Here is a 25,696-nt window from a genome sequence, read left to right as displayed (position 1 = left end):
TTGCTGCTCCTGTTGCACTTCTGTTTTTCTTTTCAGACCTTTACATCATCTATCAGTTGCTTTTTCCTCTTTACTATATTTAAGGATTTTAAAAAATCAGTGGTCATTTCTTATTTTCAGATTAATTCATATTGATGTTATGAGCTAGTCTAAACTCAGAAACCTACTGTATCCTGCAGTGGCAGACCAAGAATATAGTATTGCAGGACAAGTAGCAGTTTTTGGAAATGAAGGAAACTTGAAGCTACTTACAGTATTGGATCCTATTCTTGAAGTCAGTGGGACTCTTGCACACAGGCGTTTTCCTGTGCAGATTCATTTGCTGGATTGGACTTTGGCTTGATTTAACTGTATTATACTTGAACCAAAACTTTGAGGATATGAAATAGACTGAAGTTTAAGATTGTCTAAAACACACGTTCTTTGAAGTAAGACCGTATTACTTGTAAAATCTCTGATCATTAAAGCTAGAATAATAGGTAATTATTAGATTCACAGAGACTCATGTCTGTGTGAGTTCAGTGAGTCAGCTACAGTCTACTACTATTGAATTTAATGTTTTAGAATATGGGAAGTATACAGGCAATTTTTCTTATCTCAGAGGAGAGTTCTTCTCTGTGTCTGAAAAATAAATCCCTGTGTAGTAAGAGAGCATTAGCAAGTAGGAAATACTGAAATCCCAAATCATTGCCTAAAAAGCACTTTATTATAAATGATTCCTCTTATAACTGCTCTTACATGTGTCTAAAATATATAATTTTAAATCCATCCCCCTTACCCAAAAATAAAATAAAATAAAAGCAATCCAGCTTAGGAAAACTTTACTGTTTAAGTAATACAGATAGTCTCATCCATTAGTAATATATTTGTTCGGGAAAAAAATATCACTGAACAAAATATTTTGAAACAAAACAGTTTTTATTTGGATTTGACCTGCAATTTCATTTTCAATTCAGTTTAAAAGTTGATTTTTGTTTTTCCCCCTTCTCCTCCTTTTTTTCGCATTGACTACAATAGAATGAATTACATGTAGGGGCTTTGTTTGTCTGTTTTTCCCCCTACTTTGTTTTCCTTTTCCACTCTATAAATTTATATACTTCTCCAACTTCTAAAAAGTAAAAGTGGCAAAGGGAAAAATGGAACACTGTAGCTTTGAAGAAATTTTGAAAAGTTGGAGTTAATTTTATTTTCCTTTTGCTACTTTGTAACTTTTCAGAACAGCTCCAATTTTGGAAAAGTTAAAGAGTGAATAAAAGGAAAAAAGTGGTGATGGTAGGGGAACCAACAAAAACTTTGCATGAGATACTAACCTGAAACCCAAGACACTCGGGTTCAGTTCTCTTCTCTGCCACAGATTTCCTGTATGGTGTTGGTCAGATTACTTAATGTCTCTGTGCCTCCATTTCCTTTCTGTAAAATGGAGATAATTCTTCCCTGCCTCACAGATAAATATGTTAAAGATTGTAAGGCAATCATATACTGTGGTCGTGGGAGAGTCATACATAGTTTAGGGGACCTTAAAGAAAGAGAGACAAAACCCCATTACATTGGAATGACCAAGGCCTCTTGCAGTAAAACCCACAGGAGAGAGACAGAGGGCCCAGGAAATGCCTCAAAATTCATCTTGAATGCTTCCATCAAGGAAAGAGGTTTGTGGGTGGGCTGCATAAGAGGCAGAAGATATGGCCTCCAAGCACCTTAGATCCTGGGGAGCCATAGGGAAAGGAGAATGAAACGTTATTCTGTGCCAGCCTATGTGGTGATGGCTAGTTCTTTGCCATGTAAATATTCCTCTCTGATAAGAGTGCAGGTACAGAATGGGAGCTAATGTTTGGAGCAGCATTAATCCCTGCCGAAATATCTGCCAGGCATTGTTCCCTCCATCCCCACTTCTAGGACTCCAATACTATTAATTTGGAGTGCAGGGCTTACACAAAATTGGAAAATCCTCAGGGAGAGAAGCCAGCACCAAGCCAAGAAGCTCTAGGTATGACAATATCATATACTTTTGAATTCTGTCATCCCTGCTGTGAGAAATACCAGCACCAAATAAACAAACACCCCTCCACTGCCTCTACTTTCTCATTTACATTTTATGGTTACCCAAAGGAATAAGGTTAAAAATTTTATACTAGATGCATTATATCTCAGTTGTGTAAGTTTGTTTTGGACTGAAATTTGGCAAGTATATTCTTGGCCTTGGAGCCAACCTTGTTTATTTTTTTTCCAGAATAGTTACATATTGACTTTTAAAAAGAGCAGAAGTTTGCTTGCTTTAGAAGAATTTTCTCTGCTTGAGTAAATTAAAAAATAGCTTGTTCTTTAGAAGAACTGATTTTGATAAACAATTAATCCAGAATCAAGAGGACTACTTGTAGAGTAAGGTCTTGCTCAGTATGAGTATGGATGTAAGAATCAGGCTTACATGTTTTTCTGCAGGAAAAAAAAATCTGCCAAGATATCTTAATTCCTTTGAAGTAATTAGGTTTTTACTTTGCATTCCAATACGCATTTTGGAGGAAAAAAAAAGAAAAGAAAAAAAAGTGTAATTCAGTGTTATTTTGATCAGTTGGGTAAAACTATACCCATTCAAGAATTCTTTTGAATACCCTCAGACGTGTTTCTTCTCTCTCTAACCTTTTTTTCAGAGTGCGGAGTGTGAGTGTGATGGGGGAGAATGTGCATGAAATTCAAACCTAACTGTGCTAAGAATTAAACCTTTAGACCAGGGGTTGGCAAAATATGGCCTGCAGGCCAGATCCGGCCCATCTAACATTTCTGTCCAGCCTGCCATGACTAACATTTCTGTCCGGCCTCCTCTGCCCCCTTGCGAACTCTGAGTCCAGGCTGCTAAAAGTCCCATGGTGCAGCAGAGTGCTCCGGAAGGCTGCCTGCCTACCATGTCCCCACACTGCTCCCAGAAGCAGACGACTGCTGCTGGCATGTCTCTGCGTACCCCTGGTGGGGTGGGGGGAGAGGTGGCTCTCCCCCTGCCACCAGCACCGTCCTCACAGCTCCCATTGGCCGGAAACTGGCCAATGGGAACTGTAGGAGCGGTGCTTGTGGCTGCAGGCAGCACATGGAGACCTGCTGCCCCACTCTCACCTAGGGGCGTGCAGAGATGTGTGTGACGTGCAGGAGAGGCATGGGGCTATGGCAGGCAGGCAGGCAGCCTCCTGAGCCCTGCTGTGCTGCCGGCTGGGAGCCACCTGTGGTAAGCGCCTCCCAGCCAGAGCATACATCTCGCACCCTCTCCCACACCCCAGTCCCCTGCTCCAGCGCGGAGCCCCCTCCTGCACACAAACTCCCTCCCAGAGCCCACACCCCTCACCCTCTCCTGCGTTCCAACACTCTGCACCAGCCCAGAGCTCCTTCCTGCACCCAAATTCCCTCCCAGACCCCGCACCTCCTCCATTAATATAGTAGAAATGTGTGGCCCGTGACAACTTACCGAAATTCGTGGAGTGGCCCCCCTGCGAAAATTATTGCCCACCCCTGATTTAGAGGGACTCTATAAACATGATTCTCCACTGCCTTGTCCTCTTATAATCCTTTACACCTATTTTAAATGGGTGCAAAACACTATGATACAGACTGGGTGATATTTACACCTCATTTGCAGTCACTTTGCACAGGTTTAAATGACTACACAGAGGGCAAGGCAGTGGAAAATCAGGCATATTGTATCTACAGCAGTGCTTTTTAACCTTTTTTTCATTTGTGGGCCTCTAAAAAAAAATTTTGAATGGAGGTGTGGACACCTTTGGACATCTTAAGACGTAAGTCCGCGGACCCCTGGGGTCTGCAGACCACAGGCTGAAAACCACGGAAAAAGAGTTCATTGCAGTTATTCAGTGTTTACATTTTTCGGGGAATTCTTTTGTAAGCAATGCTGTACAATGTAATAAGTTAACAATTATCTCTTTAACTGTTCAGTTTAATGACGTGGATACAGTATGTTTCTGGTGATAGATGAAATATTTCTTATTGGTGATCAAATTGTATCTATTTACATTTTAAGTAAATTGTAGGTTTATATTACGTAAGCTGAGGATATTCTATTTTAAATAAAAATGTGATGTAATCACAGGTTATGAAACCTTACTTAGTTTCAAAATTTACAGTAAAACTTATTAAAGTAATGTTTGTAAGCATTCAGATAAAGCCAAATACAGCCTCAACTATTTCCATATATTAAAAGCTCTAGTATTTGTGTAGAGAGATTTATTGGGTGGTTTGAACTGTTTCACAATCAATGGATTACAAAGTAAAATATCCCTCTGAGGTGCTATTTATTTTTCATTTCAGACATATACTGTATGTGATCATTTCCCTAAAAATCTTCCCTTTTCCCTCCGCACAGTGAGCATGGCCACTAACAGGCTAATAGGTGCAGTGGCAGGGACCATTCTGGCTCTGGGGGTGATTTTTGGAGGCACAGGGTGGGGAATAGAGTAAGCATTTTTCTTAGTTTAAGAGTTTTATGTTTGGTGCCTAGTGTGTGAGGTACGCACCTGAGTCCTCTGTGTACTATCCCATTAGCTTTGTGTCATGTGGTGACCGTATTCGTCATGTGATTTGAACGTGTCCGTGTCATGTGATTTGCTCATGCAGTGTTGAACCCTCTCCTGTCTGGGACAATGTGGGGCATAAAACAATAAGTTTGTGAATTTTTACATCATCACAATTAATACAATTAAATGTCTAAATGTTTCATTGCTCCAAATTATAAAAAGAATGAATAAATAGTAATTTGAAGATTGTGATTATCTAACAGAACAAGATGGACCATTTGATATAATTCACATTTTTTTTTATTTCAATGAATGGGGCATTCATTCTAACAGTGGGTCATAACATTCAGTTAAGAAACAGAAAAAAACTCAGTTGAAATTATAGTATAAATAGACAGCTTTCCAGCAAAGTTTCTGAATATTCTGTTAGGATTTTCAGTTACCTCAAGGCAGTACATTATATAAAGTTTGAGCAACAAATATTGTATTGTCTTTTATGATTTTGGGAAGTTGAAATCTGAGGTATCAGCACATTAATTACCTCTATAAGTTTTAACAATAGGGTATTTACACAATGTATATGGTTATGATAATCCTGGAGTAAATTTCTTTAATTCTGCATTCATGGAATACACTGCAAACCGTGGAATAAACTGCCATTATTTTGGTCTTTTGATCTTTTTCATCTGCATTCTGCCCACTAATTTAACTCCACACAGACTTCATGTAAGATTTCAATCCCATCAAAGTGTTTCCCCTACAGGAATAGTGTGTGTTATGTAATTACAGACTGTATCAGAATGAATACACACAAGAAGAGTGAATTAAGTTTGCCCTGCAACCTGAATTCTGGCATTTCTTAACTTCTGACTGCTTGACTCTGCAACCTTAACATTTTTTTAACATAGTTTTTTGTTTAACAATTTTATAAAACAAACTGTATTATGTGGAATCATATTGATCACCAGTTAGTGTCCTCAGCAAGGTATGGTTTATTAGATCCACAATACTGATGTCTGTCACTTGAGCTAATAGTAGTAGAAGGTTGTTACCTCCTGTCTGGACCACCCAATAGAGTGGGATGAGAGACATGTTTTGCCAGTGGGTTTCACTGCTATTTACTGACAGCAAAAGACTGTAGAGATGCAGGAATCCAGGGTTCAATTCCAGATTCTGAAGGTGCATGAGCTTTTATGAATACAAGCCATTCTGCCCTTGCATCCCCCAGCCTCTCTCAGACATGTTTGCTCCTATCAACCCCTACATCCCAGCTCCTGCCCCACTTCCACTCTGCTTGTAATCAAACCTGTTCCTGCTTCTCATCTCTCTGCTCAAACCTTAGTGCCTCCTGACCTCTGCTCCAGCCCACAACAACTCACTGTGGCTCCTGCTCTTTCTCCTTTGCTCCTGTCCCCCCACCTCACCCTCTGCCCCTGTCAACCCTCCTTCCAGTCTCTCTCTTCCTGTCCATCCCTCCTTTCTTGGCTCCTCACATCCCCATTCCTTCCCACTGTCTGGTTCATGCAGCACCCTCTGCTTTTGCAGCAGACAGCTTAGCTTCCTCCTCCTTGTTGTGTAGGTGCCAGGAAAAGGAGCACTGAAAGCACAAGAGAGATGGTTTTCCTGCTCCCAGTTCGTGTGTCTAGGCCACAGTGGACCCTGGCTGCTCACATCAACAATTGCAGGGAAAGTCCTGCTGAGCCCCTGAAGCCCAGGGCTTGAACATGCGGAATTTAGCTGCCAAACTTTCAACAATTCTCTTCAGAGCATGTGCAAACTGATATTTTTCAGAGGCACGTCTGACACCAGGGAAATTCCACTGCCAAATATGAAGCCACCCTTCAAGTATTGAGGTGCTAGAGCTTTTCAATTAAATGATTGTATGAATTTTTTTAACTTGAACACAACATGGTATTTTCCCATAATCTCATTCTCAGAAATAACAGAACTGTTTTATCTGAAACTTTCCAAAAAACTTCAGCATGAGAGAGGTGTCTGGCATTGAAAATTTTAGCATGAACATTTATATTTGGCAAAATTATAAGCAACTGAAAACGGGATCTTATCATGAAAAATTTCAGGCAACCTTAACTAAAGGCAGCACTACCAACTCCGCCTATAATAGAATCATAGAAAATTAGGATTGGAAAAGACCTCAGGAGCAGGAGCAACCTCCAACTAAATCATCCCACCAGGGCTTTGTCCTAATATCCAACCTAGACCGCCCCCACTGCAACTTGAGACCATTGCTCCTTGTTCTGTTATCTGCCACCATTGAGAACAGCCGAGCTCCATCCTCTTTGGAACCGCCCTTCAGATAGTTGAAGGCTGCTATCAGATTCCCTCCTCACTCTTCTCTTCTGCAGACTAAATAAGCCCAGTTCCCTCAGCCTCTTCTCATAAATCATGTGTCCCAGCCCCCTAATCATTTTTGCTGCCCTCTGCTGGACTCTCTCCAATTTGTCCACCATCTCTTCTGTAGTGGGGAGCCCAAAACTGGACACAATGTGGCAAATGTGGCCTCACCAGTGCCAAACAGAGGAGAATAATCACTTCCCTCAATCTGCTGGCAGTCCTCCTACTAATGCAGCCCAATATGCCGTTAGCCTTCTTGGCAACAAGAGCACACCTGTTAACTCATACTCAGCTTCTTGTCCACTGTAATCCCCAGGTCCTTTTCTGCAAAACTGCTGCTTAGCCAGACGGTCCCCAGCCTGTAGAAGTGCATGGGATTCTTCTGTCCTAAGTGCAGGACTCTGCACTTGTGTTTGTTGAACCTCATCAAATTTCTTTTAGTCCAATCCTCCAGTTTGTCCAGGTCACCCTGGACCCTATCCCTACCCTCCAGCTTATCCCTCCCCCCAGCTGAGTGTCATCTGTGAACTTGCTGAGAGTGCAATCCATCCCATCATCCAAATCATTAATGAAGATGTTGAACAAAAGTGGGCCTGGAACAGACCCCTGGGACTTGATACTGACTGCCAACTAGACATCGAGCTGTTGATCATTACCCATTGAGCCTGATGATCTAGCCAGCTTTCTGTCCATTTTATAGTCCATTCATCCAATCCATACTTTATTAACTTGCTGGCAAGAATACTGTGGGAGATAGTATCAAAAGCTTTGCTTAAGTCAAGATATATCACATCCACTGCCTTTCCCATATCAACAGAGCCAGTTATCTCATCATAGAAGGCAATTAGGTTGGTCAGGCATGACTTGCCCTTGGTGAATCCATGTTGACTGTTCCTGATCACCTTCCTCTCCTCCAAGTGCTTCAAAATGGATTCCTTGAGGACCTGCTTCATAATTTTTCCAGGGACTAAGGTGATGCTGACTCGTCTGTAATTCCCCGGATTCGCCTCCTTCCCTTTTTTAAAGATGGGCACTATATATTTGTTTTTTTCCAATCGCCCAGGACCTCCCCCGATCACCATGAGTTTTCAGAGATAATGGCCAAAGGCTCTGCAGTCACATCAGCTGACTACCTCAGCACCCTCGGATGCATTAGATCCAGACCCAGATCTCCCAGCAGTCTGGGAGATGACCTTGTCTGTGAAGACCGAGGCAAAAAACACATCTGAGTAGTTCAACTTTTTCCACATCATCTGTCACTAGGTTGCCTCCCCCATTCAGTAAGGGTCCCACACTTTCCCTGACAACCTTTTTGTTGCTAGATTGGCCTAATCTAGAACTGTAATTAACAATCTCAGTAATAGATCAATAGGACATTAGTTTTAGTTGCTCTCTTCAGTAGGATCATCCTGGTAATAGGGATATAGAGCTTGATCCAAAGCCCTTTGAAGTCAGTGGGATTCTTTCCATTCATAAAAAGTACCTGTAGACTGCATGGTGGCAAATACATGGAGTTGGCAGATCCACAGCAATAATAGATCTGAAAGAATTCATCCACCACAACTTTTATTTCTCTCCACCAGGCACAATAGAAAATGCCTCCAAAATACCATAGTTAATAAAATCTCTTACTTTACATTTGCATTTTATTCCATGTTAATCCTGTGACTATAGAAATTATATGGCTGAAATCTATTAGCTGTTGTTTCCTCCATAAATGGTACTTTTTATCATTCATTAAAGTAATGAACAAACATCTAGTGGTCTTTAGATTAGCAGCTAAATCATGGCATATTGTTAAAAATATAAATTTCCTACATATTTATTTGTTTGATAAAATGTAACGTGTATTTAAAAAAAAAGACAAGGTAAACACTAAAATATAAAAATGCCCAATTTTTGTGGTATTCAAAATTATCTTACAAAATATGCTCAATCTATTGTATCATATTCTTTAAAAATTGTTTTCCAATATACGTCTCTGATTTATTTTTTTTTATAAATTTCCAAACCAGTGCTAGTCACCTGGAGAATTCTCTGGTAAAGAAATTAATCTTTGACCTTTTTTTGTTGTTGTTTTCTGTTTGTTCAGCACCTAGCATACTGGTGTCCTGGTCTGTGACCGGGGCTCCAAGGCACTATGGAATTATTATTATTATTCTTTACACAGAAGGAATCACACAATATGTCTCTCCATTGAAGACGCCAGTGAAATGCTAGACCCACAGAAGTCAATGGCAAAATTTCCATTGAGTTCCATGGGACAGGATTTCACCCTGAGTGTAGCCCATAGGCATTTTCAGTTTTTGTTTGATAGATTTAGCAAAAAGAGGAATTGATCTGTATGAATAGGAATTGTCACTCCTAATCTAGTGACTAGCAGTATTTATTTTCTGTGCTCAAAGAAAAGACGCCCTTCTCTAGTTATGACACTTACAATTGGGTCAGTCCCCAAATAGGTGATTTGTATCAGGACTTTCTGGTATTCACCACAGTTATAGTAACTTTAAAGGGTTTTCCATATTTTCTAAATCTAATTTTCATTTAATTGTCTAATCTTATTTAAATCCATCAGCTTGGTGGTGAATTTATTCACAGTAACAGTAATGCCATTGCTATCTTCCCTTAAGTCCAAGCCTACTGTTGAATTGTTAACACGTATTTGAAACATTTTATCAAACATATAATAAACACATGGAAATTTTATTTTTTCTGTACAAGCAGACATATTTCAAATATCCTGAAATGGCCATTTCTGAACTTCTGTTTCCAAATTACAAATATGTCACTATCAGATAAATGTATTACTGCAGTGTTTCTGTGGAAAAATTACTTCCTGAGGCCAGACCGAAAAATAATTTCTGTGGATTTTCCAAAGCTTCTGAAACATTGTGTAAATCAGTTACTTGCTGTGTTTGCAGAATCTCTAAAATATTATGCTTGCATTGAATCCAAATCCATTTACCAAAAAAAAATATATGCTTTGGGTTAGGCAAAGATAATAGATGAAAAATCATAAAGTTGCTAGTACTTGAGGAAAAATCTCTTAATTGGAAATAGAATGTCCATGTACCAGCATTTGTTTATCCTCCAACATGCTCAATGTTATTGATTTGTAGCCAACTCTGACTATGAAAGGTAAGTTCAGTAAGATGCATTTTCCATTAGTAGAAAATGTACATTTGAGTATTGTTGTTACGTTTGTGCACTGCTCGTATCTGTTAAGTTAGATTCTTATTAATATTCCTGAATACTTGGTGTTGTCTAGACAGGAAGTATTTTTAAAAATGGAATATATTAATTAATTTTAGACTGCTTTCATATAATTTTTGGGGCCATAGTCTGTCCCCCTCATCTGTGGTGAGTACCCATAAGTAGTTCCCTTTGAAGTAACTGAGACTATTATAAGACTAAGGCACTACTTGACATAAGTAAGAGTCACAGAATCTGAGCCATTGTTTTTAAGGATGACAAGAAAATAATTTTTATAAGCTCTGTATGTTAATTCAGAATAATAAATCATGAATGATCTGCAGCATGATATGTATCCTGTTTAATCCCAAAATCATGCATTGACATGAGCTAGTAAAACATGTGCTGTATACAGAATGATTCTTTCTTTGCACTGTATGTTGCAAATAAAAGCTGGTGAGCTTGCTTTTTATTCAGTCTGACCTGATATCTAAAATAAAACCCAAGGAAACAACTGACTATGTGATGTATTGTTCAAAAACAGTTCACTGTGGTGAATTTTAAAATGTAGGGTACTTTCTCACTGGTGTGTCCGGGACTGCATAGTATTATAAGGTGTCCATGACACCGAACTAGCCCTTGAGCTCCTTTAGCTATTCCAGCTACCCCTCTCTGCTTTTCTTCTCCCATCTTTTCTTGATGCTCCTCTTTTCCTCCCTGTATCTCTCTGACAGTATTCCAAACACCTTGTGATACCAAAACCAGAGCTGTGCTACTTAGAATAGCAAAATGGCCTTTGCAGTGGGGGAGCTCTCACTTTGGATTTGTTTTTTTTCATTTGTACTATTTTTGAAAAGCTAATAATGGGCATTTAAATATTTCTGTTCAATTATAAGGTGTGTGATATGCAAAAGAATTGTTATATTAGATTTTACTTTGCCTTGGACTTAGAGACAGTAGATTTACATCAGAGAGTGCCTGATAGTGGAGAATACTGTGGTCTGGAATTAATTTGGGCAAACAAACATCATAGTCAGATCTATTTTGTATTTTCTTTTCCTTGTCCTCCCCATGCAAATAAAGCACTTATGTAAGAGAATTCATAATTGATCCTACAGTGCTTTCTTGCCTTTACACCAAATTACACCAAATGGATTTTATGCCACCTTTTTTTTTCCTTCTCTTTTTCCCTGCCCCACTTTATTGTTCAATGGCTGCTTGAGGATGATGAAGAGATGCATTGATGTTTGGAATGCTTCAGTGGGAATGCAGCTTTTATTTCAGTTACAGATCTTTATTCTTTTTTATTTGAATCATACCGTTCTACTCCACCACCCTTTCTGCTGAACTCTCTGTAGTTAGTAAACTTAAGGTTGACATAACCATAGGGACTATAAGGTGCTGTGTGCCTCCCTAGAAGTGCTGAACACTATCAGATCAAATTGAAATAAGTGGGAGTTGAGGATACTCAGCACCTTACAAGATCAGAGCTGTATGAAAAGCAGAATTGATGGGCTTTTGGGTTTTTCATTTGCCATGGGAGTGAAAATAAGTAGGCATTAAGCACAACATTCATGTTTTATTATCCCTTGGATCGTATTTTTTAAAAAAATTAAGACTTTATTTAATTTTACAAATATCTGAATTTTCTGAACTGATGGTTCATGTACTATGTGTTTATTGGAATAGTTAAGCCAGAGAATGAAGTGAATGTGACAGTGTTGTTAATTTCTGAGATAGGTAAATATCTAGTATTAGAAAGGAGGCATAGCACAGTGAGAAACGTTACAATAGCTTTGTTTATTCATACTCTTAATGAAGAGCAAGGGGGGCCCTTTGAAAATGTTTAGAGACATCTTGTAGGTTATTTGTTTTCCTAAATTGCTTGATTACGTTTCCCTTGTCATGAATGAAGTGGTTGGTTCTTATGTCTTTCTTCCCGTAATCCTTTATCGCAGGTCCTAGTGCCACCAATCTTATAATAGGTTCCATCGCTGGTGCCATCCTGGTAGCAGCTATTGTCCTTGGGGGGACAGGATGGGGCTTTAAGTAAGCAATGCCGCATGTCTTCTCTTCAGTGGCTATGACATTTCTATTTTCTGCTTACATCACTAAGTTTTGAGTTCCTGCTACAAGACTCAAGTGAAAAATACTGCTTCAAATAGTTACACTTGCACTGAAAAAGAAGGGAAATGTAAAAAACCACAGATGTCACCAGGGTGCAAAGTTGGAGAACAGTCGTATACGTGGATTAACCTTCATGAGATTATGGAAAACAAATCCATAAAGTGAAAAAAGTGAAAAAAGAAATACTTTTCTTCTCATGAAGAAGGTCTAGCCATCTCCCTATATCAATATTATTTCATGCTTAGCAGAGAGTGAAACATAGTGGTAGGAAATCTAAAGGTACATTTTGAAAAATACATGAACACTGAAGTTGTGCACAGCAATGCCTGAAAACTGATACAAGGCTGCTCTGTGTCTAACCAAGATATGAAGTATGCTATAGAATCTGTTCTGAGTTTTTTTGACAAAATGTCTTTCTGTCAAAAATGCTGATTCATTGAAACAGAAACCTTTCATGGGAAATGGGCACTTTCAAGAAATTTCCAATTTTGAAAACATTTTGAGGAGGATGTTTTGACAATTTTAGAATGAAAAGTTCTATTTAGAAGTTTAAAAAAGATAGAAAACAAAACATTTGAAAATTATTGAAACAAAAGTTTTAACTCAAACTGATTTTTTTTCAGATTATCAGTTCATGAACATTTTCAAAGATTTTGACTTTTTGTCCATGATTTACAAAATCTCGAAATTTTTTCTGAGACAAGAAAACTGATTCCTTCCCAGCTCTAGTATATTAACATTGATTGACATGAAACATATATTGAGCAAAGTTCATTCCAGGTGTAACTTCCATTAACCAAAATGGAGTTATATTTTTTTGAATTTGGATTATTATATGCTTTTCCTTGTAATGTCAATTACATAAATCCTGTCCATATCAAACTAGCAAACTAGGTCTAAATTTGGAACTAGTGTAAATTGGCAAAGCTCCACTGACTTCTGTGGAGGTAGGTTGATTTACCCCAACTGAGGATCTGGCCCCAGATGTTTAGCACCACCAAAGGTGGTGATAACACTCACTAATCTTGCAGTCAGAGAAGACAACTAAGATTGTGGCTGCTTTTATATGCATCCATGAATGGCAACAACAATTGACCGTTAATTGTGGGCTTGACTGAAGATGAATTAAAATGTACAAATTTAAAAAACATCTGTTTAATATCTTAAATCTTTGACAATGGGTAGTCATAAAAATTACACTTATATTTAGAAACACAATATTTAGAAAATAATTTCTTTTCTTGCATATTACTCAACACCAGATTTCAGGATTCTAAGTATCTCCTGCAAAAGCCCATTACATCAAATCATCTAAAGCTTTGTAAGAAATACAGCTGTGTACTGTTTTCAGTGTTCTCTTCTAGGAGAAATACAACCTTGTTCTCAAATCTTGGTAGGTTAGAAAAAAATCTGTTTCCTTTCAGAACCTATTAATTTGTCATGTTAATGCTACATATTTATATTCCATTGGGGCAAGTCTTGTCTCCATCTCTGTGGGTGCAAAGGGCTCTTTTTAAGCATTGTGGTTGTCAGGATTGTAGAGTCCAGTTCCATGGGAGCAGTTTATGTTCTGTTGGACAGGGTAAGGCTGGATGATAACCAGGCTGGAGTCCAAAAAGGCCACTCCTACTCCAGTTTACTGTTTGGCAGAAGCAAAATGGAAGCAACCTGGATGATGAATACATCCCTACTTTTGCCATTGTACACAAATGCTCAGCCAGGTTATTCCAGCTGGGAACATGATGCAAGCAATAATCACTGAAGTTCTTAAATAGTTTTTTGTATTTATTGATTTTATATTTTTTAAAAACCACTTCAGATCAGCTATAATAAGAACCAGAAATCTAGGTTAAATATCATTGCTTTGCATGCTCAAATAGTACAAAGGAGGTGATATCCAATCTGTAAAAAAAGATTATTTTCCTAATCTCTCATTCACAGTTTCCTCCGGAGTGGTATATGAAACCCACTAGAATTAAGGTAGTATGAGAGCTGCTCAAAACTAAATGAAATTAAAAAGGAAGAAAAGGATAGTTAAAAATACTTGATTCCGTCCATGCCTTAGACATGAGCAAAAAAGAAATCCCACTTGCCTGTTTATAATTCTGTTTTTACCAAACTGTCAGTATATTAGAGTTTAAAAACAAAATTCTGCCCTCATTGTTTCTTGTGCTGCCTGTTAATGTCAATAGCTTTGGATAAGTGTGAGGGCAGAATTTGCCCCAAATTAATGTCTTCCTTGTAAGACAGTCTTAATGATGACCTGTATTTGTTCATCAAATTTTCTCACAAAACCACTTCTGACATTGAGAGTTCCACACATTTAAAGATGGAAGAATGTGACTCTTTATTACTTATGACATTCAGTGCATGGGTTAAAAGCAGAACAATAGTTGAGGTATGTATTTTGAAGTTTATACAGCTACTGGTCTGATTTACAGCCCTTTGCATGCAGACTCTCCATTGAAGTAATTGGGGCTTCTGCAAGCAGAGAGACTGCAAGATTGTGTATAATGTATAAAGGCCTAGTCTGTGAAACGTTAATTACTGTTCACAGCCTTTTGTTGCATGTTGTGTTATGTTGTGTACTTTGCATCTTATGTAGCCAGGCTCTATTAGATGCAAATTTGTAAAAGAAAAGAAGTCATAAAAATTACAGATGTAAGAAGCTGTCTGTATTAACATAGCATATACATTATATAGAAATATGTAATTTAGAGAACTTATTTTAATTATAGTGTTGTTAATTAAGCCAAATTCTGCACTCCTTCACTGAGCAAATGTTCAGTTAAGGACTGCAGAATTTGTACCTTTATAAGCCTACACATATAAGTAATGTTAAGTCTGCCCTTCCCTCCACTTGTGGACTATTTCCTGGGAATTAACACAGTGGGAGTTACATGATTGAATGACAGTATATGCCTCTAGGTGTATTTGGCCATTAGACACATGCCACTCCCAGTGATGTAAATGGGAGCCATGTAGATATATCCACGTGCAGATGTTGTTGCTCAGCCCTAAAAATATATATTTTGGGTTGCATCTCCAGTAAAACATTGTTTAAAATGTTGCGTTCCAGGGCATATCCTTCTAAATGCAGACCTACAAACTCCTTTAGAGATTTATCTTAAATGCAGACCTACAAACTCCTTTAAAGATTGATCTTGTGTGATAGTGGCTTCTGGGTACTAGTATGGTAAACCTGGATTCAGGAAAGCATCCTTGGCCACGACAGCACCTGAGCATATGCTTAACATCCTTGCTTACAACAGTTAAGTGCTGTCCTGAATGGAATGAAGTTAAGTTCACACTTAAGTGCATTCCAGAATCAGGACTTTAAATGGTCCAATTCTGGCTTAAGTAAAACAACATCAATTGCTTTTCCTTGTATTGTCAACATATTTTTTTTTTGTCCAGCACAAAACTAACCTGCTCCCCATAACTTAAATCACCAATAAAATTTTTCCACTTTGCATCCTGCATGTCTTTTTGTCATACAAAAATATAAAAGTATTTGGTATCCCTGTATGAGTAAGCTCTCGTATTGAAAATATCAGGAGTTTAATATTTTAAAAAGTTAAGATAAGACTATCTATTCTGTAGCAGAACCTCAAATACAATGGCCTGGCCTAGCTCACAGCTTGAAGTGCATGTTTTTTGGGGGGGGAAATTGAAAGGCGTTTTCACTTGTATGTGGAAGAAGGCTAGCACAATGTAGGGCCTCTCACACTTTGCTTCCAGTTTTTGTAGGATGTCCAAGACTAATAGAATGGGTTCTAATTTTCCTTTGAAGCAAGTGATGTTTCAGTCTTTAGCAATGTGAGAAGTAGCCAATACTTTACAAACTAGGAGATGTGATTTTTGTTCCACAGGTTATCAGGTGTTCACATGCACATACGGTACTGTGGTGTCAAGTCCAAATCAAACGTAAGCTGCAGTTAAGCAAATTTTGTTCATGAACTTAGTGGGTCAGTTTGGTATAAATTAGCAAAACAAAGTTTTTCTTTAAAGAAATAAACAAATTAGGATTTATTTTTAGACAGTTTCTGGAAAGATATGGATAAAAATAGGACAGAAAAGATGTTGTGATCAAGTGTCAGTAAAATGTTCAGTGCACATAGATCTTAAGGAACATATTGAGTGAATTTGAGTTAAATGCTACTAGTGGGCACCTGGTTAGGAACTATATTTTGTTTCACAGCAGACCTTGGTTAATATTCTGACAAAGCTGTAATTGTTTTTTGTACTGCGGTAGTGTTTAAGGGCCCCTCTCATGGGTCAGGGCTGCACTGTTCTAGGCACTATACAGACACATGACCTGCATTGATGGTGAAGTTCACATAGTAGCAGCAGGTCCCTGGACCGCCCTTCAATCCATTACAATGCTTCATTAAGGACTAAAGTAGAAGCGGAATGAGGGGTTAGTTAATGTGGGCAGTTTTGTGTGGGCCCTCTGAATTTCATAGTTAGGCCCAGTTTCCAGTTCTTTTTAATAAAGAATTACTTGACAGTGGTGAATGTATAAGTGTGTAGTTTTGCTACAGTAACAAATTCAGTTGCTTTTTAAAATGCTGGCTTGCTAGTGTGTTACATTTTGAAAAGGGAATACTTGGTAAATAAATAACAATATTTAGTAGTAGTACTGGTAAAGGCTAAATTAAAAAAAATATGTGGGAAGTTCCTTTTGCGACTGCATAATAGTCCTCAGAATGTGGAACAGACTAGTAGGCGAGGTGCTGTTGTGGGTAAAAATGTATAGGCACAGTGTTATTCCCAGTGATATCTGCTAAAAAACAGAGCTTTCCTGCCAAGTGGAGGGTTACTAGGTGGGCCAAATATTTACCCAATCCTTAAACTTCTGCAAAAAGGGAGCTTTAGGAATTGAAATTGAGCTAAATACTGTATCCTGTAGATACTGGAAAGTCAAAAATGATCAGAAGTGCTGTTTCTGTTGTGGAGGGCAACAGAGCAGAAAGCCTGTGCAGTGAGATTCTGAAACCTTGTGTATGCTTCATACAGGAACTACAGACCAGCTCTCTGGTTTTTCTTTCCACTCTGCATTTCCTTGCAAAGTGTGTGCAGTGGCTCCATGAGCAGCATGAATCCACCGGCTCAAAATCAAATAACATGCTGTGTCTACTCCTATTCCTCATGCCAACAGATGGCAACGGGCTAGCTAAGCAGGTGCCCTAGACTGTCACTGTTTTGAGGCTGATGATCCCATCCCCTAACTGTTAATTTTCAGTTTCACATAGCAGCAGCCTGGTTATCGTGGGTTTGCTCACTTTTTCAGGATCTGGTATGGGGAAACTTTTGCAGAAACATTACTGATTTGAAGGGACTGTGCAGTCATTGGAGTAACCCTTCATTTTTTTGGCAAGACGTTGTGTTTCTGTGAACATGGAGGAAGGTGCTGATTTACAAGAACATCATAAACTGCAACAGCAACACTAGTAGTTAGCTGCTACTAAAATAAGCAGTGTGTTTGTGCATTAGTTGCTTTGTTCTTCTCAAAACACTTATAAGCAATGACGAGAAAAAATAGGATACATCAAAACTGTAATAAAAGACTGGGGTAGCAGTGGCTTTATTTTGTATATTTATTTTTGCAAAGAATGAACTGTGCTGTCAAAAGAGTTAAAAGCAACTATCCGAAATGGAACGTAGGTGATTGTTACTTTGCACTGTGGCTTGTTATAGTTATGCTATGAGTATTTTATTTTTTAACAGTTGGGTTTTTGTTGTTTGTTTGTTTGATTCAGAGCTAATGGAGGCTGAACTTTTATTACTGTGAATTATTGAAACTGGAATTAAATGTTTAAAAAAAGAAGTTGTTAATTCCCTGTTCAAGTTCCATGCCTAACATGGCATCAAAAACAACAGGCAATGCAGGAGTTAAGATGGCCTCAGCATCATTCTCTGTAGTGTGGCCCTTACCTGAGGGCTCATTTCCTCTTCCTCATGTTGGTGTTTACTGCACTAGTGAAGGCATCCACACTGTTCTTCCTCCTCCTCTGGCCAATGAGCATGTGTGAATGGAGCCTTGAAGAAGAGCCACTGCTTGTATGTGCCGGAGGAGGTAATATGGAGCCCTAAACAGCAGCCTCTTGCGGAGTGGAAGGGAAGTGGTCTTAGTGCTTCTGCCTTTTGCTGCTGAGGAAGAATGAGCAGACGGGGCCAAAAGGGAGGCCAACAGAGCAGCCGTTCCTAGCAGACAGGGAGCACATCTGTCTCCCTGAAGCAGCAGTGAAGCCAGGTGAAGTTCCTGTTAGGGTATGTCTATACAGCATTTGGATCAAGCCTCCCAGCCCCGGTCGACAGACTCAGACTAGCGGGGCTTGTGCTAGTCCTTTAAAATGCTGGCTATGCAGCTATTTTTAAAGTTGCCACTCAGATTGGATCTCGGGCTCTGAAGCCTAGGAAAGGGGGTCAACTCTGATTGGGAGACTCACTCCAAAACGCTGTGTAGAGATACCCGTATTAGCCAGAGAGCAGTGGCTGCTTTCAGTATCTCAGAACAGCTATTCCAATTGGCAGGTGAGCCAACCAGCAGTGAAAGACCACACACCTGTCAGTCCTAGCCAGGCCTGTCTCCCACCTCCTCAAGATAGGCCCCAGAATATCTACTGTCCTGTGGTAGGCCAAATTCTGCACTCAGATGCACAAATTTGTGTTTTCTTCAGTGGAATCCATATGCACTCATTTGGGGAAAGAATGTGATTGAGTTTGTGTTTAGTTCTGGGGAACTTAACATTTAACAAGGCATTGCTAAAACTAATGATCTTCCAACATTTCTATTTGAAACCTCTGTTTTAAGTATTTTAGAACTCAGATATAAAAATGGTTTTCACTTCGATATACATCTTTTTCTGCTAGTAATTTGTTTTATAATCGGAAGCTGTGTTTCACATTTTTGAAGTTACAAAAATATAGCACAGTAGTCTTAGATGTAATTGGATGTTAATGGCACCTTTAGTCCATTATATGAACTGGGCTTTGTGGATATATATATATATATTAAGGGCTAACATAAGCTTTGAAGACACAGCCTGCAACTGGGGCCAGTGCAAAGCCGCACTGCCACATTGGACGCTCCTGAGGTTTCCTGGGACAAAGCACAGCCTCTGCAGTTCCCTTTAAGAGAATGTGGCATGTGCCTCTCCACCCTGACCGCACATAAGGCCTATTCTGCTGAGTAGTATGTGGGAGGAGCATGACTCTTTTGGGGAGTCTAGCATTCCTGTGTGCGCTAACCTGATTGTCCTTGTGTGCTCTGACTGCAAGGATTGCATTTGTGCTCAGCCCTGCACTTGGTGTAGGAGTGAGGGAAACAATTATACAGCCAGGTGGGGATCTTGATATAGCAGGGTAGAGGGCTCAGCTGACTCTTCTGACCAGTGTATTATCAGGAAGATTTATATAACATGGTGTTTTTAAGCAATGCTTGGAGCTTAGCTATAATGGAGGATTAGCAGAATAGTGTAGGAAATTCATTATGATAAATTGCTACACTTTACCTGGCCCATGAATAAATGGGGATCCTTCAGTAGTAGTATTGTTAGTTCCCTCACTTCTCGTTATGACTTTTTTGGGGAGAAAATCAAGATTTTTTCATCCGTTTGCAGTTTTTTAAATGGACTAGTATCTTCAGCTCAACATATAATGTGTTGTGAGTAGAGATGGGGGTTTTTAGTGGTTAGAGCATGTGACTCTGCCAGGAGGCCTGAATTCTGCTCTCAGTTCTGTCACTGGCTTATTATATAACCTTGGGTGAGATAATGCTATCCAACTTAGTTAAGCACTTTGAGATATTCAGATAAGTATAATGTAAGAGCAAGGTGTTATTTCTTACCACAAAATTAATATGCAAAACTGACTTACTGAACATCAAGCATAGTGTATTTCAAAAACAGTTCTGTGTGCTCATTTTGAATGTCATATTTAGATCCCTACACCCTTCCTTTTGAGGCATGACAACTTTGTCAGACTCTGATATTGTGGAGAAAACAGTTGTTACTAATGATTGACCAGAGGAAACAACATTTTGATTTAACATATTAAGGAAATACCGAAAAAGAAGAAGGGCATTAGCTGAGTTAATATTTTACCTTTGGAAAAATGTATTTTCATTTAATGAACTGTAGGGCATGATCAAAATAGATTTGTGGCTTTGAAATAGACCCTAGAAGACATTTGATATGATGTGGGCTGTGTTACAGTTCCACAAGAGTTTGGCAGTTGTTCCAAAGTACGTCCAAAGCTACTCAGAGACAGTACTAGCAGGACTGTGCTGCTCAGGAGTACTACTCTAGCAAGGGGTCAGTTGGAAAGACCTGGAGGGTTATATTGGGAGGCTAGCAAAACATGTTCCCACTGTAACTTCGTACTAATGTCACAGAGCCCACTCATCAATTTAATAGAAAAACTTCAGGCAACACATTTGACTTTAGGCTTTTAGTGGTTTGTTCCCTTAAAAATAATAGGAATGCAAACATTCAATGGACAGTTAAATCATCTGAATTTTTCACACCTATTAGTGACCTGATTTTTTCAGATTTGTTTTAAAGGTAAATAACTGTTGGTTAGTGGAGTTTGAATTTCAGTATGCTGCGTGATAAAAAATAGTCATTTAAAGCACTCCTTTTCATACACCATAGAAAAAGAGAGAAACTGGCAAAGAGAGTAAGTCCAGACAAGTTTTGATTCAGATTTAAACAGTCAATATTATTCAGACTTCCTACTATACTATTCTACATCTGACTAGAAAAAGGGTATCCATTAATATCAGATCTACTCAGAGGGTATGAATGCTACAGAGATAGCTGGGTTGATATATCTAAATAGTGTGGTCAGTTTGAGTCACAGTGAGGATGAGTACAACACTTTTCTATAAAAAGGGAAACAATGACATTTTAAAAGCCTGTAACTCTTATGCTGCATGCTTTAATAACAAATAGTCAAGCAGGCACTGGCACAAGATCAAAGGCTGCCAGGGTCTCTGAAAGACCTGTCCTGGATAACTTTTCTTTTTGCACTGATTCCTAAGTCACCTGTACAACTTAGGAAAGGCTTGCTTTCAGCTTAAACACTACAGCAGTGGTGGTGTTGGGAGAGCACAGTCAAAAAGGAAATTTGGGGCTTTGTGTATTTAATTTTTAATTCTTGTTCTCTGTCTTTTGCATGACAATTTGGTGGCAGTAGTGGTGCACATGCCCAATGTTAAGACTAAATGCATGAGCCCCTTGCTTGATGCCCCACATAAAGCCAGATCCTGGGGAGGTTGCACCCAACTTGTGCTGTTGCCTTGTAATGTCTTGCTGTTTATTGATATAGGGTATCAATATCGTAGGAGACTGGACATTAGTATAAAAGCTAAATTGTAATGGCATAATTAAAAGTCTCTGTCCATTCTCCTTCGACTGCAGTGTCTCACTATCTGCTATATTTTGTACCTTATTGGAGATTCAAAGTGCTTTGTCCAGAGTATGGTAAAAGCTCACAGAGATACTAAGATACCTTGGTCCACTATAAAATTATCTGTGGATTCAGTGTAGCCACTGAAAGATGGATACGAGGGGGCATGGTCACCTCATTTGTGGAAGATCTATGTTTTGGAGGTTAATGAGCACCTGTTATAAACAGCCAGATGCCTTTTTGCATTTTAAGAGTAATTTTGTATTTGAAATGTGACTGTTTTGAGTGATTCCAAATGATGTACAAATGCTGTCCTGGCTTAATGTATAGACATGTCAGACAGTCTGAAAAACTTCCCATCTAAGTAGGATTGACTGCCACTTGCAGTACTGCACAAAAAAAGCAAACAAACAAAAAGTTAATTATATACACTATCTAGATTTAACACATGCAATTTTAAACTTCATAGAGACAGCAGGAATTGATACTGTAATACACAGCGTCCAAACCCTCTCAAAGTCAAATCATTACAGTTACTTCACTGTAAGGTTAGTTTGTGAGATTACCTCAAAGTGAGCTTATTACTTTACTATGGTGTTAGCACTGCTTCTCTCCCATTATGCCTAACTAATGTTTTATGTTTTTCCTCCTCGTTTCATCTCCTTTTGACGCACATTGGAAGAAATGTCAAAAAGAGAAGGTACGATCCAAATCAGCAAGGTCCTATCTGAAGGAACTTAACTGGAAAAGCTTCTTCTTGCACTACTGGATTCTAGGTGTGAAGTCTTTGCTGTCACTCTGCAGGAACTCAATAAAGAAGAACATTAGAAACGACAATGACTAAAGTTGAGTTGCTGGGGATGCAGTGAAGGAACAGTGTCTTTTTTGGAGATAAGTTCAAATACTCCCTTCCTTTCATCTTTCTCTTCAAAAAAAGACAGCAATGGACAACTGTTTCTTTTTTTGTTTTGTTTTTTCAAAGAAAGAAAGAAGGGGCAAACCAACCAAGTGCAATAAGAGAACTGTTTCAAAATAGTAAACTAGAAGATTTTTTTCCCTAGCCTGTTGGCACTCTAACTTGAGTTCGCATGACTTTTTTTTTTTCATATTAAATGACAGACTCCAGTGGCATGAGCAGCTAATTTTGGAAAGGGTAAATTGCATGGCATATATACAACAAACAAACAAGCTAGCAAGCCGACCCACACAAGATCTGCACCCAAATCTATACAGAGAAGAAAACAACAAAACACAGAATGCAGAGGTGGTGATATTGGGCTCTTCTTATGAAATCTTCTTCCACCAGTGCAGAGCATTCTTTCTCTCTGGAGCGACAGCTCCCTAGTCTGTGGATTCATTGTCCCTGTTCTTTTATCTCCTGGACTAAAATTACTTTGGATATGGGAGCTATTATTTTTGAGCAGTGATAATATATAGTTCTTCTATAGAAAGAAAAAATGTATATATGGAAATAAGAGATTGACATATCATTTTCACGGATCTTTATTGAAGGATTTCCTTAGAAAGGTTTTATTCTCCATGTAAATCTATTTTTGGTGGTTTAATTTTGCTCCCCTTTTAATCTTTCTAGCATGTTGTATAGTGGGTGTTCTGGGCTTGTTCAAAAAAGGCAGATGTAGCATGCAGATCCAGGGAGTTCTGGCACCAAACAGGTGTGATCTAAAGTTTGTATGCTTGAAACCAAAAAACAAACCATATTAAAATGTGTAAATGCATATGTATTTAATAAGTCTCTTTTGAATTACTTTTTTGGCTGTCATGCAGATTTTCTGTATATAATGTAAGAAAACTGACACCATCTCAAATTAATCACGAAAGTGCCAAGTTCATATCTTTTTAATTTCAACAACTATTTGCTCTGTCTAGCTTTTTCAAGTGAAAGGAAAACAAGCTTAAGTAAGCCTTAAAATATTCACAAAATGCTGAAAGCTTGAAACAGGCTAAAGCTTTCCCATTTAGCTGCCATTTTCCCACCCATTCACCTCTCTCCCTTCCTGGCAGGCTTGCCAAGATGATCCAAGTCACTCTGAGTTTCCCTCTTTAGTACCTATCACCTTTCAGTGTACCATCTGGAGAGCTACTATTTCTGCTGTGGATGGTTAGTATCACTCTTAGGGTTTGTTCAGATTTCACTTCCGAGAGTTGGCATATTAATGCTATTATTTGTATGTTCACACATGGGGCACAGTCCAGTCCACTGACAAAGTGGAAGGGCTTCCATTGACTTTAACAGGCATTGAACTTGGGCCTTAGTGAACTGAGCAATTAAAAGCTTTAGAGCCTGTTCATAATTCTGCTTACTCTGAATTACACTGGTAACTCAACAGGTTTCAATGGAATTACCTCTTATTTATATTAGTATAAATGAGTGGGAGTTAATCCTATAACTCCAACTCTATTTAGGTCTTATATTTCATTTTCCTGACTTTCATTTTCCTTGTTCAAATCTTGAGTCAGTTTCTGGATTTAGCTGTAAAATTAACTGATGGAAATACTAGGAAAAAATTAGTGTTGCAATTACTATAATTTTTTTTTGCTTTGTTCAATAAAACATTTTTGCCTCCAAACATATTTCAAACTCTGACAATATCCAATCTGAAAGAAAAGTCTTTTCCATGAAAACTATATTGTTTTGCAGTCAAGATGGTTATTTGTCAAATGATGTTGTAGATAGCGTGATTTTGTTAAAGCGACCATTGTTATTGCAATATGAGTAAGAGGTACTCTGTGTTGATATAGATCTACCTCATATTGTGATAACGGAGCTATTTACAGCATCATTTCAACATTATCTGACTTCAGGACAAGAGTTTTGGTTGTACTGATGTTCAATGACAATGAATACCTGTAATTTTGAGGGGAACTCAAAGTATTTGTGTTGTAATATTGCCCACTGGTACTATGTTGCTTATTTCCACTTTGCTACTGCATATAGAAGGTATAATTACTCTCTGGCAGGTACTAAACTGTACATTTCGGTTCTACTGCGGAATCAATGTGGTAACTACAGTAGAAATGCCACTGTGGTTACAAAATCAATTAGGTGTCTAATGTAACTATCTGTATAATAAAACTTTGATGATAAGCATTTCACAAATAACATTGTAAATGTGCGATGTGATGTTTTTAATCAGACCACAGTGGTCCCCAAATACTATGTACATATGGTAAGTGTTGGTGTAACTTTTTGTCACACTAGCAGTTTCATAGGAAATTATGATTTCTTTACTGAATTTACGCTCCACTGTTTAGCTGTGTGCGTGTATGTGTAAAACACACAAGCATTATGCTCTGTATGTACACGATGTAAATGACATCAAATAACTCACAAAACTGGATTCTAATCAATCTTTTCTGTGGTACTAGGGTTATGTAGTCTTAACCATTTAGTTGCCACATTTAGTAGAGTAGACATGCTGCTTACGTTAATCTATCTTTACAAGTGTCAGAATTTAATATTAATAGAGTAAATGTTAAGCAATGACGAGTCCCCATTTCACCCACTATATTTTTGCTCCATTATATGATTCATCTTGACAAGAAAATGTATAGTAACTATACAGCTCTTCCTGGTATGCTGCATGATCCCACTGAATTGACCTAATCCTTTTATAAGAGAGCTCTATGAGGCAAATTAAACATACTGTAGGTGCATGTTAAAAAATAAATTACATAGAACTAAAGTTTTATAAAGTTTTCTTTACTATGCAAAGATGGGTATTGCACAAACAAAATTTAAAGACAAATGTCTGAGGAACTTTACAAAATACTTGAATTTATTTTTGTTTGAAAGCCTGTCAGCCATGTTTTATATTCATTGTTGCTTCCACTATTAATCTTCCTTTTTAAAATGATTTGTAAATATTTTTAAGTGCACAATATGATGTTATGAGCCAGTTTTTGTTTGGAGTTAATGCTCATTCATATCTTGTTGGCTGCTGATGAATGGAAATTTAATAGTCATTGTTCTGCAACTCTTAGTATTAAAAACATCATGAACTTAGAATGTTATAGCTTTGTTTTGATCAATTTTCTTCTTTATTATGTATGCTTAGTTTATTAAATTCCCGTGT

General features: G+C 38.2%; 1 protein-coding gene across 7 annotated transcripts in view; it reads left to right on the top strand.

The window, feature by feature from the left end:
- Nucleotides 1–25,009, top strand: part of ADAM23 (ADAM metallopeptidase domain 23) — a 215,704-nt gene extending 190,695 nt beyond the window's left edge. For 2 of the 7 annotated variants that reach the window (XM_075069982.1, XM_075069978.1), the window contains exons 25-26: nt 12,020–12,110; nt 22,285–22,415. In XM_075069982.1, coding sequence (XP_074926083.1) covers nt 12,020–12,110; nt 22,285–22,333 — 140 coding nt within the window. In that variant the 3' untranslated portion in view covers nt 22,334–22,415. Of the gene's footprint in view, nt 1–4,363; nt 4,459–12,019; nt 12,111–16,060; nt 16,116–22,284 lie in introns of those variants that run through there. The other 5 variants (XM_075069983.1, XM_075069979.1, XR_012656623.1 and 2 more) reach the window with 5 other exon arrangements.
- The last annotated feature ends 687 nt before the right edge of the window (nt 25,010–25,696 follow it).

The sequence above is a fragment of the Chelonoidis abingdonii genome, chromosome 10 (assembly GCF_003597395.2).
Source record: "Chelonoidis abingdonii isolate Lonesome George chromosome 10, CheloAbing_2.0, whole genome shotgun sequence".
NCBI lineage: Eukaryota > Metazoa > Chordata > Testudines > Testudinidae > Chelonoidis > Chelonoidis abingdonii.
The sequence above is the reverse complement of the archived record's forward strand: the minus strand, read 5'-3'. Positions and strand labels throughout refer to the sequence as shown.